This window comes from Delphinapterus leucas, chromosome 11 (assembly GCF_059928025.1).
Source record: "Delphinapterus leucas isolate spDelLeu-1000000601 "Yukka" chromosome 11, BTC_Dleu_Yukka2, whole genome shotgun sequence".
Classification (NCBI taxonomy): domain Eukaryota; kingdom Metazoa; phylum Chordata; class Mammalia; order Artiodactyla; family Monodontidae; genus Delphinapterus; species Delphinapterus leucas.
This window is the reverse complement of record NC_143139.1, coordinates 11772661-11788759: the sequence shown is the minus strand read 5'-3', so window position 1 is coordinate 11788759 and position 16099 is coordinate 11772661. Positions and strand designations below refer to the sequence as shown.

Here is a 16099-nt window from a genome sequence, read left to right as displayed (position 1 = left end):
CAGTGGATTCTGCCACCTGGTGAGTGCAGTTTGCTCACACATTGAAGTCCCCCACGGGGTGCTACCACAGCTCCAGCAATCCCGACAGCCACCATGGAGGACTCTCAAAGTGCCAGAGCAGGCTGCCAGTTTTTGATCAAGTGAAGTACGACATCCCTCTTCTTTGTGTGATAGAGCCTGTTAGAGTGGCCCTAGGCAGTTATATGTATGACTTACTATTCTACTGACTTCTTTATCAGGTGGTTCTTCCAGGTTTTTATTCCAGGTCTTTTTCTCTTTTGAACTAAGGTCTGCATGTATGGACTGGATTGGAGACAGGCTGGAATAATATGGCAGCTGTTGTTTGGCTGTTTCCCTGGGAATGAATCACCTATGGTGTGACTCTTCAACTCCAGGTGAGTGAATGTTGTTTGCGCAAATCCCATCAATCATCTGGCACACCTACCCACATCCAAACTCCAGCAAGGGTCACAGCTCAGGCTTACTGGCTAGAATAGAAATTAAATTTATCTTACAAATAAGAAAACTAAAGATCAGCAAATGTAGGTAATCTGCTGGAGTTCATATGCTTAACAAACAGCTGAAACATTATTCAAATCCAGCTTCAAGTTTTGTGGGTCTTGGTTTTTTGTATAAGAATATCGAACTGCCTCCTGAAACTCAAAGATGCTCTTCTTTACCTCAAGATATACAATTCTGTTCTTTAAATGCTTGCCTTACCTTTCCAACTTTGTAAAGAAGCATCAATAAACAAAATTGATAATTACTCTGTTCGTAAGGAGTTTACACTTCAGGGGACTGATCACTTTTTTTCCTTCTTTCCCAAGCTATTATTTTAACCTGTATAACTAGGAGGAAGTAATCCTTCAGCTGCCTTGGCATGGTGGGGAAGAGTAATGTCCAGCTTCTCTACAGGAGAATACAGAGTTCCTTTTTCAGGATTGACGTATCAACCCAACCAACCACTCTTGGCAGCCTATGGCCTGTTTCCTTCTGTGTGTCAGAGGTAAGAGAAAACAAACAAAGCTGTTTCCAGAGCATGGAGAACTTTATTGCAGCTAAGATGCATTACTACTGTCTCCAGCACATATTTCCGTAAGTACATAAAACTAGCCATCTGGACAGAGGAGGTAATCCAAGAGTCACTAGGAAATTGAACAGAATTCCAGCTGCCCCTGCAAGTGTATAACAATGACCTACTCCAGCCTTTCCTGAGCATATGAGAAGACTGTACAAAATGGGCTGGGGAAGGAGGGAGAGGAAGACATTGCTCAGGGTTTAAATAGAGTTTCTTTTGTTGTTTGTTTGTTTTATTGGAGTATAATTGCTTTACAATGTTGTGTTAGTTTCTGCTGTACAACAAAGTGAATCAGCTATATGAATACATATATCCCCTCCCTCTTGAGCCTCCCTCCCACCCCACCCCCATCCCACTCCTCTAGGTCATCACAGAGCACCGAGCTGAGAATGGGAGAGGGGAAGACAAGAGGAAATAGGCATAACAAGGAAAAGAAACAAGCCTGTCAGCCTGAAGCGCCCAGGCACTGGTGCTAGAATTTAGATATGCAGCCCTAGTGTACAACAGTGATTTGGGTGTCAGTCGGGTCACCCGACCTTGTGATCTAGATAACATGACTTTGACCCTCATCTCATCCTTGTAGAAAGTTCAAAAACACTTCCCAATATTCCATCAAACCCTGAAGTCTTAAACTACCATGATCATCTCTGACTTTAGACTCCTGCTTCTGAGAGTCACCTAGCCATCCTACTCCTGTTCTTACCCCATGAATCTAGACACAGATATGAGCACCTTTCCATAATTCCCGAAAGTTAGGCAAGTCGTATCTGGCTCAGACTTGACTGAAGGTTTGGGAACCGTTACCCAGTTTTATCAGTTTTAAATTCCCGCTAGAATGCAACTATCATGAAGGCAGAAATGTGTCCATTTGTGTAACCCCAATGCTGAGAACGATTAGAGGGTGCTCCATAAATATCTGTTGTATGGATGAAGTAAGGCATCTTTTCCTCAAGAAAAAGACGAGCAACCTCTTATTTATTTTATACATCCTTGTTCTTAAATGTCTTCAGCCCGCATCCCACTAGGCCTTTCCCACAGGCCATTTATTTCTATGTAGCTCCCATCTCTTTCCCTTTATCTCTTTCCATCTCTCCTCCTCATTCCCTTGTTCCTGGATTAGCTCTGGGAACTTCACATTTTCCTCATTTTATCACGTAAAGCAATTTATATTTCTCTATGCCTAACTCAGAAGGTTTGCGTAACCAAATCCATTTTAGTGGTCAGCAAAACCGTATAGCCTTTTAGTTACCTGAACCCATCTGGCATTGTGTTATCCTATGTGAATAGGACCAGTAAGGATTTCCTTCACAGGAAATAAACAGTTAAACTAGGAATCATTAAAAATTATATATTTATACCTTAAAAGTTTTATTTTATCTCAAAACATATTCATGTTTGTTTATTCACCCATTGGTTGATGTCAGGCCAAGTAATATTCTTTAAGCATGAGTAGCCAGGTTGGAGCTCTGTATCAGCTTTCTTTCTTTCTTTTTTTATTGAAGTATAGTTGATTTACAATATTTCAGGTATACAGAAAAGTGATTCAGTTGTGACACAAAGTGATTCAGTTGTGTCTTTTTCAGATTCTTTTCCATTATAGGTTATTACAAGGTATTGAATATAGTTCCCTGTGCTATACAGTAGATCCTTGTTGTTTATCTATTTTATATATAGTAGTGTGTATCTGTTAATCCCAAATTCCCAATTTGTCCCTCCCCCCTGTATCAGCTTTCTTAAGTAAACCACACCCCTAGTGCATCTTGTACTACTTCTGGTGTTTGATGTTTTAAGGTAATTGACAAGTTCTCTAAGGACAGAATTTCTTTTAGGTTTCTTTGTTATTCCCTGGTGTTTTATAGCAGTCTCGCCACAGCAGTTTTCTTAGTAATTTGCTTTGTTTAAGATTTCCAAGAGTTTTTGTATGTATTTTATCAGATTACATAACATTTAATTAAGGACATAATTTAATAAATATGTTTGGCAAATTTGGACGCAAGCACAAGGGACCCTTGGTAAGCAGATGACTTAATTGGAAGGAGCAGAAGTATTCACATCCACTGGCTGCAGGCATTCAGGGTGTATTTCAGCTAATCTGGTGCGTCTATTAAATCATCCGTTCAGAAATACTCTAATGTACAGCATGATGGCTACAGCTAACACTGCTATATGATATATAGGAAAGCTGTTAGAATAAACTCCACGAGTTCTTATCAGAAGGAGAATTTTTTTTCCTTTATTCTTTCCTCCTTTCTTTTCTTTTTATTGTATTTATATGGCAAGATGGTTATTAGCTGAACCTATTGTGGTAATCATCTCACAATATATGTAAAGCAAGCCATCATGCTGTATGCCTTAAACTTATACAGTGATGTATGTCAATTATTTCTCAATAACACTGGAAAAAGAGAAGTACTTTACTGTAGCCATTTTTCCTCAATAAATCCCGATCAGAATCTCTACTTTTGTGCTTATTTAAAAAAATACTTTCACGTTTTAGTTCTATCAGTTACATTAGTTCGTAAACTCACTTTTGCATCTGCACTGAGATAGGGAGAGAGGAAGCCTAGGACTGCTATAGACTGTAGAGATGCCGAGTACTCCGATAGGCCTGAAGGTGAGCAGGGGATCTTAATGAGAAGCATACAAAAGAGACCCAAAATCTTGCCAGAAACGAAAGAGGGGCACATGCAGGTGACCTGCTCAGCTGCCCCTTCCCATGAGGAGTAATTTCCCTTTTTTTCTCATATCTTTAGGGCTTTTGTGTTCTACTGAAGAGTATATCTCATAAATCTGCCAACTCAGTGTTCCATTATTTGTTTTTGACCCTTGAAACTTTCCCAGCAGAACCTGCCTCTCTTTAATCATGATCTACATGCTGGTAGTTTTACAACATAAAGAAGACACATAATGTTTGCCTTAAAGGATCCAGAAAGGACTGTCATCTTGTTCGTTCCCTTCTGAAAATCTTCCCTGGTTCCATGCTATAACCAAAGGGTTCCCAGAACTGCATCTGCCTTCTGTCTTCACATCTGAATTAAAAGCACCTGACAGTTACAACTTCGTCCATCCCTTGACGTCGCTTTCTTTCATATTTGCAATTTGCAGGCCAAATCAAAAAACAAAAACAGTCTACTCTTTCTCCTACCACAGGAAGTGGGAATAGCAACATATTAACAGACAACCAAGTTTGAGTCCACAGTGGCCACCAAATGTGCAACATATAAAATCGTTACCTGTAGCAAAGGTTAATCACCGATGTGATGGCCGTGTGCCTCTCTGCAGCCTGCTGTTCCATTCTTCCTAACGTCCACTAAAAGTATCCAGGGGCACCCACTCCTGACCACTCTCAGTCACTCATCACCACGTACCCCCCCATAAAATAACCCCAGTGCCTTCCTTCTGAATCAAAGCTGAATCCTATGAAGTCTGAGCATCTACCGTCCTCCCTCCAGGAGACACTAGAATTGAACCCACCTTATTCCACATCACTCATCCCCCCAAACATGGGTACTTGGTGTCATATCTTCTCTAGCCTTTTTTCATCCCCATATTGCTATGCCATGCTCAACACATGCCTCAGTATCCTGTATCTCTTTGTAGACTGTTCCGTACACCTCATGGCTAGGTTGGGAGAAGCAGGGGTCATGTGTTAGGGATGGGGCACACAGAGTACAAAGGCTCTAGTAACATTTTATACCTTAGGCTGTAATGTATGTACATGAGTGTTCATTTTATTATTCCTTTAATTTGTATATATTCATGGTAGATATTCGTTTACATGTATGATCTACTTCATAATTTAAAAAATTAAAAAAAAATACCTCTGTTCTCTTGAGGCATGTACCATCTAGCCAGGATACTCTCTATCCCATTTCATCAACCACTGTCAGTTACTGAAGTCCTGGATATTCTCCCTGGTTTATTCCTCCCCAACAAGGGCCTGCTATCAGTCTGGTTGATTTTCATACCCAGGAGGTGACCTGTCCAACAGACTGGACTCTGAGTTCCTGAAACTCCTCTGTTCAAAAACATTGTCCTTCCCCCCCTCAGCCACCTTGAACTTTTCAAATCAGTAATTCAGAAAACCCACCCTCTAATGCAAACACTATCCTTCCAGCTGTTCAGCTGTCCCCTTTCCACCTGTACTTCTGCCTGCCTACTGTACCGTCATCCCTTCAAGCCTCTTCTTTTTTTTTTTTTTTTTTGGCCGTGCCGTGTGACATGCAGGGTCTTAGCTCTCTCACCAGGGATTGAACTCACAGCCTGGGCAGTGAAAGCATGAAGTCCTAACTACTGGACGACCAGGGAATTCCCTCAAGCTTCTTCTTTATGCCTTTCCCTCACTCCCCTCCTGCATGCACTTCGTTGTTATTCAATTTAGATTTTATAGTCCATCTCTCCACTCTTTTGACTTTGTTCAATTTTTTTTTTATCCATTTGTTCTTTCATTGCACCTACCTGGAAAAACCATACCTGAATAAGCCCAACCATTCACTTTCCTGTACTGCTCTTGGGCAGCTAAACATTGCTAGAGAAAATCATAAAGCTGGGCTGAGTAGGGCCAGTTTTCAGTCACTCATCTCCTAATCTCACCACTGACAAACAACCTTAGGACACATCTCTTATCAGTCCCTTCTCTCACTCATCACAGTAACTTTTCAAGTCCCTCCCTTCTTAAGCCTCTGACTAGCCCAGCTCGCCTTTCATTCTCAGCCAATGACTCACCTCCTTCAGAAAATAAATTTAAACAATCATACATAAATGATCTCATCTTCCAGCCCACAAGTCTAGAAATATACGTGTATATATGAAACCGAGCAGATCCCTGCAGGGCCTTCATGATTGCAGACCCTTCCATGTTCCCCCACTCCCACCTTTAGAAAAAAAAAAACAACCTTATTTTCCCTGGCCTGTTTCAGAAAACAGATTCAAGCAATTAATCATTTAAGGAGGGGCAAAAGCGGGAACTAAGAAAAGGCAGTCAAGCAAGGAAGGTGATAACAACTTAAGCAATAAGTAAAATTGAAGGATTGGGTCATAAAGTCCTAGTTCTCCTTGAGAAAAACAGATAACAGTGTCTGACACACATTCTTAAGTTATTTCTTACGGAAACCAGACCCCCGACCAGGTGGAAACTGCTGACGCTGAACACATAGACCATAGACTGGTTGGAGCTGGAAAATTGATGATCAAGATTACTGAAACACCACCCTGTCACCTTACCGTCTACCAATCCGAAAAGTGTCCATGAGCTGATCACACACCCTGGGACCCTCACCCCAACACTGCCTTTAAATACATTTCTCTGAAAACCATCGGGGAGTTTGGGTCTTTGAGTATTAGCTGCCCATTCTCCTTGTTGGGTGCCCTGCAGTAAACACTGAGCTTTCCTTCACCACAACCCAGTAGGTTGGCTTTGCTGCGTATCTAGGTGGGTGGATCCAAGTTCTGTTCAGGAACATACACAATCATCCTACAACACGTTCTTCCTTTTATAAGGAAGAGTTGTTCTTTCTGCCATGTTTGGAATCCCATTGCCTCTCATTTTCTTGGAGCCATCGTCATTTACGCCTCCTCTCTCATATTTGCCACCTCTCCCTCTCCACCAGCTCCTTATCAACATTTAAATAACTCAACTAACTTTCACCCTTAAAAATCCTCTCATAACCCTATCCCCACTTCTGGTTATCACTCTGTTTCTCTCCTCTGCTTCTGGTAAAAGAAGCATAATTTCTGGTTGTTTTCAGTCACTGAGTGGATTTCTAGAACCAGCCTATTTTTCAGGTTTTGGTCTACTATAAAATGAGGAGAATCACGAATACTGTCCCATTCAATTTTACTAATCCCTTCTATTAATGTCTGGTTCGTTGAGTACCCAGAATGCATTTCTTCTTTCACCTGGGATGAACAGTAGAACCGGCAAGGCTAAGTCAAGGGAGTGTTACACCAGGCAATTCCTGTCCTGTCCCAGGAGGTCTGGAGGCAGCCTTTCCGTGATCACTCACAAGATCTCTTTCACGTCAGGAAAAGTCCATTCTCCTTGTAGGCCCTGCAGTGGGGGATGCAACTCCCAGTGTAGAGGTGTGATCAGCTGGGACATGGTAAATCACTAGAGGGCCATTCAAGTTAACCTGAAGAGTGGCAACAGCCCAGCTTTTATTAAAATTTTTTTGTAGCACAACACCGTAAATCAACTATACTCCAATAAAATTAAAAAAAAAATTTTGGCGGCCGACCACCATGATTGATTGAATTTATCATTTCATACATTGTATTTGGTCAGTTTTAAACTGTAAATAGAGTTACTTCTGGGGAAAATTTGTAGGGCTACTTTCTCTCGCTGTCTTCTTTTGCTATTTGATGGTTTTCTTGTAATGATTTGCTTTCAAGTTTTTTCTCTTATCTTTTTTGTATCTACTATAGTTTTTCTTTGTGGTTAGCTCAAGGCATGCATAAAATATCTTGTAGTTGTAGCCATCTATTTTAGGTTGATAACACCTTAACTTCAATTGCATACAAGAACTCTGTACTTTTACTCTCCTGTCCCCACACTTTCTATATTGTGTGCCCAATAACAAATTTTTATCATTTAACTTTTATATTAAGCTTAAACATAACTTAGGTACCACCATTACAATATTACTTTACTCTGCATTTTTTAATATATTTACCTTTGCCATGAGATTTATGCTCTCACATGCTTTTGCATTGCTGTTTAGTATGTTTTCATTTCAATTTGAAGAACTCCTTAAGCATTTCTGTAAGGCAGGTCTAGTGGTGATGAGCTATCTTAGTTTTTGCTTATCTGGGAAAGACTCTATCTCTCCTCCATTTTTAGAGGATAATTTTGCCAGTATAATATTTTTGGTTGGCAGGGTTTTTTCTTTCAGGTACTTTGAATATATCATTGCACTGTTTCCTTGCCTACAAGATTTGGGCTGAGAAATCCACTGATAGTCTTATAGGGGTTCCATTTCATGTGATGAGTCACTTTTCTCTTGCTGCTTTCAAAATCCTAGAGCTTAGTCAACAGCTTTCCCATCCACCCAGCTGAGTGTATAACGGGTCACTCTTGACTCCTCCCTCTCTCTAATGCCCCAAGTCCAGTGAAATGTCTTCTTATCATTTTACCTTTTAGATGTCTCTTGAACCCACTTCCACTGCCACGGCCCTCATCTGGCCCCCTTCACTTCTCACCTAAACCACAGAAGCAGCCTCTTAATTTGCTCCATGACCCCACTCCTGCCTCTCTCTAGGTCATTTCTTCCATGGCAGCCTAAGTGCTCTTTACAAAATTTATCTGATCATGTCCCTTTCTTGACTCTTAGGGTAAAGTTCCAAATTCGTAATGGCTCACAGGAAACCCCCTGGCCTACACTTGCCTACTCCTCTGGCATCCTTTACTGCACTGGACTAGCTTTCTTCACTTCAGCCATACTATATCTCTCTCAGTTCCTCAAATATCCATGCCCCCTCCCACTTCTGGGCCTCTGCACAAGCTCTGTCCCAGCCTCACATGCTCTCCCTCACTTTCCATTCAGCTAACTCCTGTTCATCCTCCAAGGCTCGGCTCAAAGGATACTTTCTCAGGGACGCGTCCTTGACTTTCCAGAATAGGTTAGGTTAATCTGCCATGTGCTCCCACAGCACTCTGCACTGTTTTTCATTGTTGAGTTTAGTTATTCATAATTATTTATTTAATATTTGTCTTCCCCACCAGTAGACATGTGTTCCATGAAGACATTAATGTATCCATGTCATTCATGGCTGTATGCCCAGTGCCCTTCCAATGCCCCGTCAAGTCCCAATAATAGTTGCTGACTGGGTGAGTGAAACACAGATCTTCCTAGTTAAGGATTCAGTTTCAATGTGAAGGATTCAGTTTCAATATGCAACTATAACCTAAAAGCTAATAATCTATCATATTTGTGCTTGCCTTAAACACTTTGACCTTTATTTTCCATCTTACAAAGCGTTTTTGGTATACACAATACTGCCCTCTTCCTCTTTTCCCTCTTCTCAGTGATGTGTCACCAGTGATTTTTTTTTTATTGGGTGAGGCGCAGGTAATCTCCTTGTTTATAACTCTGACCTTTCTGTGAGCAAACACGCAAAGTGAACTTTGGTTTATCTCCTACTGTAATGTAGCTGCTAATTGCCGACAGGGAGGCTGTATTCTGTGGTCCACGTGACCGGTGGGGTGACCAGAAAGGAGCGTGGGGAAGAGTAGACCACGGGACTCAGTGACAGGCTGTTCAGTTGGAGTTCCTGCTTCCCTGAAAGGCCCAGAGTAAAGCAAGGAGTATGGTGCTGAGGTGAGGGAGGTCATGAAGACGCCACTGTTGGCCTTGGCTTTGTGGTCACTGCTCCTCCGACCAGGGCTTTTGTTCTGGGACTCCCAAGTGAGTCAGAACTGCCACAATGGCAGCTACGAGATCAGTGTGCTGATGACAAACAACTCGGCCTTCCCAGAGTCCCAGGTTAACTTGAGAGATGTGGTGAACGCGGGAATGGAAATAGTGAGACAGCGTCTGCTTGAAGCTGGTAAGAAGATGGTAACAGAATTCTCCTCCCTGTTACCACCTCTGGGGTCAGAGGGTTGCTAAGCCAAGACCTGTGTTCTTTGCCTGATCACCCAACCTTCTTTAAGGGCCTGGCCCACAGGCCTTTTCTATTTCGAGGCAATAGATCCTCAAAGAGAAGGATTTGAGCCCTACCTCAATGAGTTCACTCATGATCTACTCTGCTTTGGGGATGGCCCCGACCCAGGTGCTCACAGCAGTGAAATGTCCCAGCTAAAGCTGGGTTAACTTAACTGGACTTAAGTAGATAAAACTACTCAGCACCAGGAAGGCACTGTGTTTCCTTCTGTAGCTTCTCAGGCAAGATTTGGTCTGTGTCTGAGATTTCACAGGGTTACCAGTCAAGAAGATGAATTAAGTAAAGATCCAGGTGCTGAATCTTTCACTGGGATTCTTAATCCATCTATCCACTCTTTACATCTCTGGTGGCTGTTATTATAAGATACAGTCAATATGATAAATTTGCAATCAAATTCAGTGTTGAAGTTCTTTATTGTATCTCTTTTTTGGGGGGATATAAGAAAATTATTTTATTTTATTTTACTTTTTAAAATGTTTTATTGAAGTATAGTTGATTTACAATGTTGTGTTAATTTCTGGTGTACAGCAAAGTCATTCAGTTGTGTGTGTGTGTGTGTGTGTGTTCTTTTCCATTATGGTTTATCACAGGATCAATATAGTTCCCTGTGCTCTACAATAGGACCTTGTTGTTTATCCATACTATATATGCTAGTTTGCATGTATCTCTTAATTATTAAAGTAAGCTATACCAGTAGATAAAAGATGTAGAATAAAGGGAAAAAAGTCACCCCTGATAATTTCCAGCCACCTGGATATTTCCAGTATCTTTTCATGTGCCTCTGAGTTTCTTGTTTTTAAGAAGATAGTTGAGGCCACTATGGCACAGAAACAATTTTCTGTCCTTCTTATTTCATTTCACATGATTCTACAGGTGGCTTTCCTAGAACTGCATAATCTTCTTAGCATCATGTGAATGAATGACCAATACCCCTTAGAGTAGATATCCTCCCAAATCATGTAATCATTCCCTATGGTAGGACATTCCATTGTTTTTAATTTCTCACGATTATTTAAAAACTACTACAATAAACATTTTTATGTACATAGTTTTTTTCCATGCTTTGAGGTGAGATTGCCATAAGTATAATTACTGAGTCAATGAGTATTTCATACATCTTAATGGTTATTTATGGCTCTAAGGAGAGGATGTCTTAATTTTCTCTATTTAAAATTTGTGGTAATAATAGCAATAGGTATCATAGATCATATATCACATATGTGTAATAACTGTCTTCTGTGCAATATACATTTCTTCAGTCCTTTCTGAGACTGGATTCAGATATAAATGGATGGATCTGATCTAGTGCTATAATGGAACTAGGAGGTCATTTAATAAAATCCCCTTATTTACCTGGGCAGTGTGGTATAGTGGAAAGAACATTTGATTCGAAGTCTGAGGACCTGAATTGGAGTCCCTGCCAATCTCATGTGAGCTATTTCCCTTGGTCTCCCTGAACTTGGTGTTCTTGTTTTTTGAGTACCTGTCAAGTGCTAAGTAAGATATATAATCTCTTTACTCGCCACAGCTCTGTACGATCAACACTGCTGACACTGTTTCACAGCAGAGGTTTAATGACTTTGCTGCAGTCATACAAGTTGTCTGTTTGAAATGAGAGTCAAACCCCTATCTGTCAGATTCCACAGAGTGTATCATGTCGCCACTGTAAGATCTTTACCCACCCATTGCTCGTGAAAATAAGGTAGTGGAACACTGTGGTTAGAAGCAGAGATTTGGAATCGGACAGACCTTGGTTCATATTCCAGCCTTTTATCCAACCATTTATCACCAGTGACCTCCCGCAAGTTACTTACATTTTCTGAGCCTCAGTTCCCTCACTTGTAAAATCACGATCAATAGTAGTTTCCTTCTGTGGGTGTGGTGTGAATTAAATGAGGAGATTCACATAAAGTACCTAATTCACTGACTAATACATAGCAAGAGCTCAATAAATGGCTGTTGTTTTATTGTTGCTGCTCTTACTGTTGTGCTTGGGAAGGACGTTGATATTGTGTTTGTTGCTGTGGTGTCGGAACACGTTACCAGGCATATCTCAAAAGTGAAGCCTGATTTGAAGTCATCCCATCCCATCGTCTAAAACGTGTTCAGTATTTTCTTGAGAAGTCACTTGGGATCTGGGGAGATAAAAGTAAGCAGAAACGCATCACATCACCATAATCATGAGAGGTAGCGGCTTACTACAATACGTTCTACAGAAGTGGTTCTCAGACTTCCCATCTCAAGGCCTTTTTACACGCTTAAAGATAATCGTGGGTTCTAAAGAGTTTCGTTTATGTTACATTTATCAATGTTTATTATACGGGAAATTAAAACTGAAAAATGTTCAAACTATTTTCTTATTGATGCAGTTAAAATAACAATTGTAAGAATTTGTTAACATAAATAAAATTTCATATTAAAGAAAACATATTTCTCAAACCAAAAACTCATAGAAGTAGGTGGGAAAAGTGGCAGAAATTCACATTTTAGCAAATCTCTAATATCAGTCTTAATAGAAAATGGTTGGATTCTCATATCTGCTTCTGCAATTAAAATGTTGCCATACTACATATTATGTAGCCTCTGGAAAACTTCACTATATGCCCGTGAATGTCTTAAAATAATAGAATAGTTTCGACCTCATGGACCTCCTGAAAGAGTCTCAAGGTGCCTCAGGGGTCTATGGCACACCCTTTGAGAACCACTGTTCTATAGCATATTGGTTCCAGAATCAGACTGCCCTATGTTCAAAACCCAGCTCCACTACCTGCCAGCTGGTAACCCTGAGCGAGTTAACTTACCTCTCTAGATCTCCTCTTTCTAGAGAGGTAGAAAAATAAAGTCTCATGGCTGGTATAAACTTCCTGAGAAATAACACTAGCCTTCTCTTTCCCCTCATTTCTGGATAATAGGCCTAAATGTGACCGTGAATGCCAGCTTTATCAATTCGGAAAGTATGATTTATAAGTCCAGTGACTGCCGGAGTAGCACCTGTGAAGGCCTCGACCTACTCAGGACGATTTCAGTGAGTACCTGCCTTCGCAGAGTCAGCTCACACCCTCCTGCCTCAGGAGGGCCACAGCGTGAGCTCTGGCGCTGGCCCGCCAGGATCTCTCACATCGTCTCCAGCTATGCAGCTGAGTGATTTGGGGACCAGGTGCTCCGACTGTATCCCCATCTATTTCCCAAGTGATAGGCACCCTCCAGGAATCTAGGAAAGCGGGGAGAACCTTAGCTATGTTCTGTCTGTACACGTTCAGTGGTATGGAGGGGAATTATTTTGTTTTCAGCTGTTTTTAGAACTTTTAACAAATCTAAATGTTGGTATTAACTGGTTTGCCTTCGTGTCCCTCAAGAAAAATCTGAGGTGCCCCATTAAAAAATATACTCTAAAGCCTTACACCAGACACCTGTTACAAGTCATCACCGTATACACGGTCGCAGGTTTAGTGCTTAAGGGCTGAATCTGAAACCTAACTTTAAAGTAGTAACTGTAATGTCAATCTGTAGAAATGGGAAGACAGAGATTCTTGCCTAGTTCCTCCTGCCAACTCCATCCCCAACCAGAGCTTTCTGGAACTGAAGAGTAGTCCAAGCTCTCTAGAGGCAGGTAGGGTGTGAGATGTCCCTTTGGTACAGAGACCTAAGGGAAGGCCATCCAGGAAGCTGAGCACTGGGCACAGATCCATGGCTCTGAAGCTCTGATCAGTAACATCACATCGACCAGATTGGCCGCACTCCTGTCAGGAAGTGGTCATTTTTTTTTTTTTTTTTTTTTTTGCGGTACGCGGGCCTCTCACTGTTGTGGCCTCTCCCGTTGCGGAGCACAGGCTCCGGATGCGCAGGCTCAGCGGCCATGGCTCACGGGCCCAGCCGTTCCGCGGCATGTGGTATCTTCCCGGACCGGGGCACGAACCCGCGTCCCCTGCATCGGCAGGCGGACTCTCAACCACTGCACCACCAGGGGAGCCCAGGAAGTGGTCATTCTTGATCATGGGAGGGCAAGGAGCGAGCAAGGGGAGTTTAATAAACAGGTGTGCCTCCTCCCTGGCTCCGGAGGTGGGAGGTCCCACCTCATTCTCCAGCACCAACAACGGAATGCTCCTTACCAGTTTCCCCTTGAGAAATAGTGGAATCAAGATCTATAGTCTCTCACCCGGCCACACTGCGTTTTGTTCTCTCCAGCCCTGCTTTGTAGCTCTCCCTAAACCCGAAACTTGCCCTGTCCTTGCATAGCACCTCCAAATCTAGCGTCTTCACCCCTTGACCTACAGATAACTGCTAATGTGACAGTCTGCCAGTCCCTCTCCCAGCACTGGACATCCTCCTCTTGATAGAGTCCAGGGTCACGTTCAGTCAGCTCACCTTCAGTGGGATGCCCTTCCCTCCATCCGCAGCCTCTCCCCTCTCGGACCCCTTTATCCCTCGGCTGGCCCTCGCCCAGCCCAAGGCATGCACGCGGCTCCTTTCTGCTCTACATTCTAACATCTCGAGAGGCCCGCTTTCTAGCCTTCTGGGAGTCTTCCCCTTGCTGGTTCTTTCCTGTGCATTGATTCATACTTTTAGTTTTAGGAATTGGTTGTTATTTTTTTCTCCTACAGAGGACCAAACAGATGGGATGTGTCCTCATGGGGCCCACGTGTACCTATTCCACCTTCCAGATGTAGTAAGTAGTTTGGTTTGTTGTTGTTTTCATGCCCCTGTGAATTGAAGTCAGGACATCATATCAAGATTTAACTGATATATCAAACAGCAGTCTACTCAGGGCAATACAATTGAGGGTGCCAGGGCCCTCGTATGTTACAGTCTCTCTATAACTGTCATTCCCTCATCCGGGTAACTCTGCCTTTGCTCAGTGTGGGGTGGATGACAGTAGATATTCCGCTTCTGTTACTAACATCTGAGCTTGAAAAGCAAAAAGGTAGAGGTGAAAAGTTAGACTCCAGGCAGGACACAGGGAAGATAGTGAACTTAGATATTTTGAGAGTTGAATAAAGGAAATCTTCCCAGAAGTATGGGCAGAATGTGCCCAAACACAAAGGAAAGTACAGCACCCTAGGGCATTAACAGGGCTCCGTTCCCTCCTTAGGGCTGTAAGAATAGGGAAGGTAGCAGGGTTCTTATTTCAAAGCACTATTTGAGGATTATATATATAACATACTAAAGTACTCTGCACAGTGCCCTTATCAGCTTAGAAAAAAAAGAAAAAGCTTCCACTGTATTTAGAGTGAAAATACTTCCTGGCTTTGGGAAAATCGCCCTCATCCCTTTCGATCATTTCACTCAGCGTAATTCTCCTCACTGCAAAACACTTTGTTCTGCCAGATCACCTCTCCCCCAATCCAAATCCCTCTCACATGCCTTTCTTTCACCTGTTTCATCTCCCCGTGAATCAAGGATCACCCTTTGTCTACACAGAGAAAACTATGCTGAAGGAACACTTGCAATAGGTTTTGAAGGGTAGACATTAGACTTCTGAAATTTCTGTTGCAAAGTCTGCTTCTCACACCTCCCACCCAGCTGTATAAACAGACTCAGACGTTCAAACCCACACAGACAATAGACACCCCACAGAAGCACATTTGACCTCCTCTTCTGTACCGAAGTGCAGACGAATACAGAACCTCATCTTCCTTGTGCTCATTCCCAGCTGTCATCTTACCTGACCATTCACTGATATTGCTGGAGAGTGTGCCCAGAAGGAAAGGAGAAGTAGAACATTGATTCACCACTTATGAGGAACTTCCATGTGCAAAGACGCATTTTTGTTGTGTCAGAGCGGAGACAATTAAGTAAAATAGAGAAGGTGACAAGGACACTGATGACCAATACAAGGCAGAGTGGGACAGGTTCCCTTAGAGAAGTACAAGCAAGGTGCTATGGATGCACAGAGGAAATGGTCCCTCTGGTTGGGAGAATTAAGCTTCAAGAGGAGAAAGACTTCATGAAGGAGATGGTATATGAGTTGAGTGTTGAAGAATGGGTTAAATTGTAATGGATAGAGATGATGTGATAAGCATCCCAGCCAGCAGAGGGAGAAGCATATGTGAAAGCAAAGCATCAGGGAAGTGTAGAAAATTTGTGAAAGTCTGTATTAACTGGAGTGAAAGAGATGTATAGGGGAGTAGTAGAGAGAAAACTAGGAAAATGAGATAGGGCCGTATTTGGGTGGCCACGAGTTCTAAGTGAGGGAAGGGTTTTTAATTAGATTTGCATCAGAAACCACTAAAACAGCAGGGAAGTGCCATCAGAAGCAGCTCAACTTTGGGGAAGAATAATTGGAAACAGTGTAGAGGAAAGGCTGGAGCCCACCAGGAGAGACTGAGGACAGGAAAAGCAGCAGGGGAGGAAGAGATCCTG

At 42.3% G+C, this 16099-nt stretch overlaps 1 protein-coding gene across 5 annotated transcripts in view; it reads left to right on the top strand.

Moving 5' to 3' along the window:
• The first annotated feature begins 833 nt into the window (after positions 1–833).
• GUCY2C (guanylate cyclase 2C) overlaps positions 834–16099 on the top strand; it is an 89851-nt gene continuing 74585 nt past the window's right edge. For 3 of the 5 annotated variants that reach the window (XM_022577646.3, XM_089920344.1, XM_022577644.3), the window contains exons 1-3: positions 860–1006; positions 12652–12764; positions 14341–14405. In XM_022577646.3, the coding sequence (XP_022433354.1) occupies positions 979–1006; positions 12652–12764; positions 14341–14405 (206 nt within the window). In that variant the 5' untranslated portion in view covers positions 860–978. Of the gene's footprint in view, positions 9623–12651; positions 12765–14340; positions 14406–16099 lie in introns of all 5 variants that reach the window. The other 2 variants (XM_022577647.3, XM_089920345.1) reach the window with 2 other exon arrangements.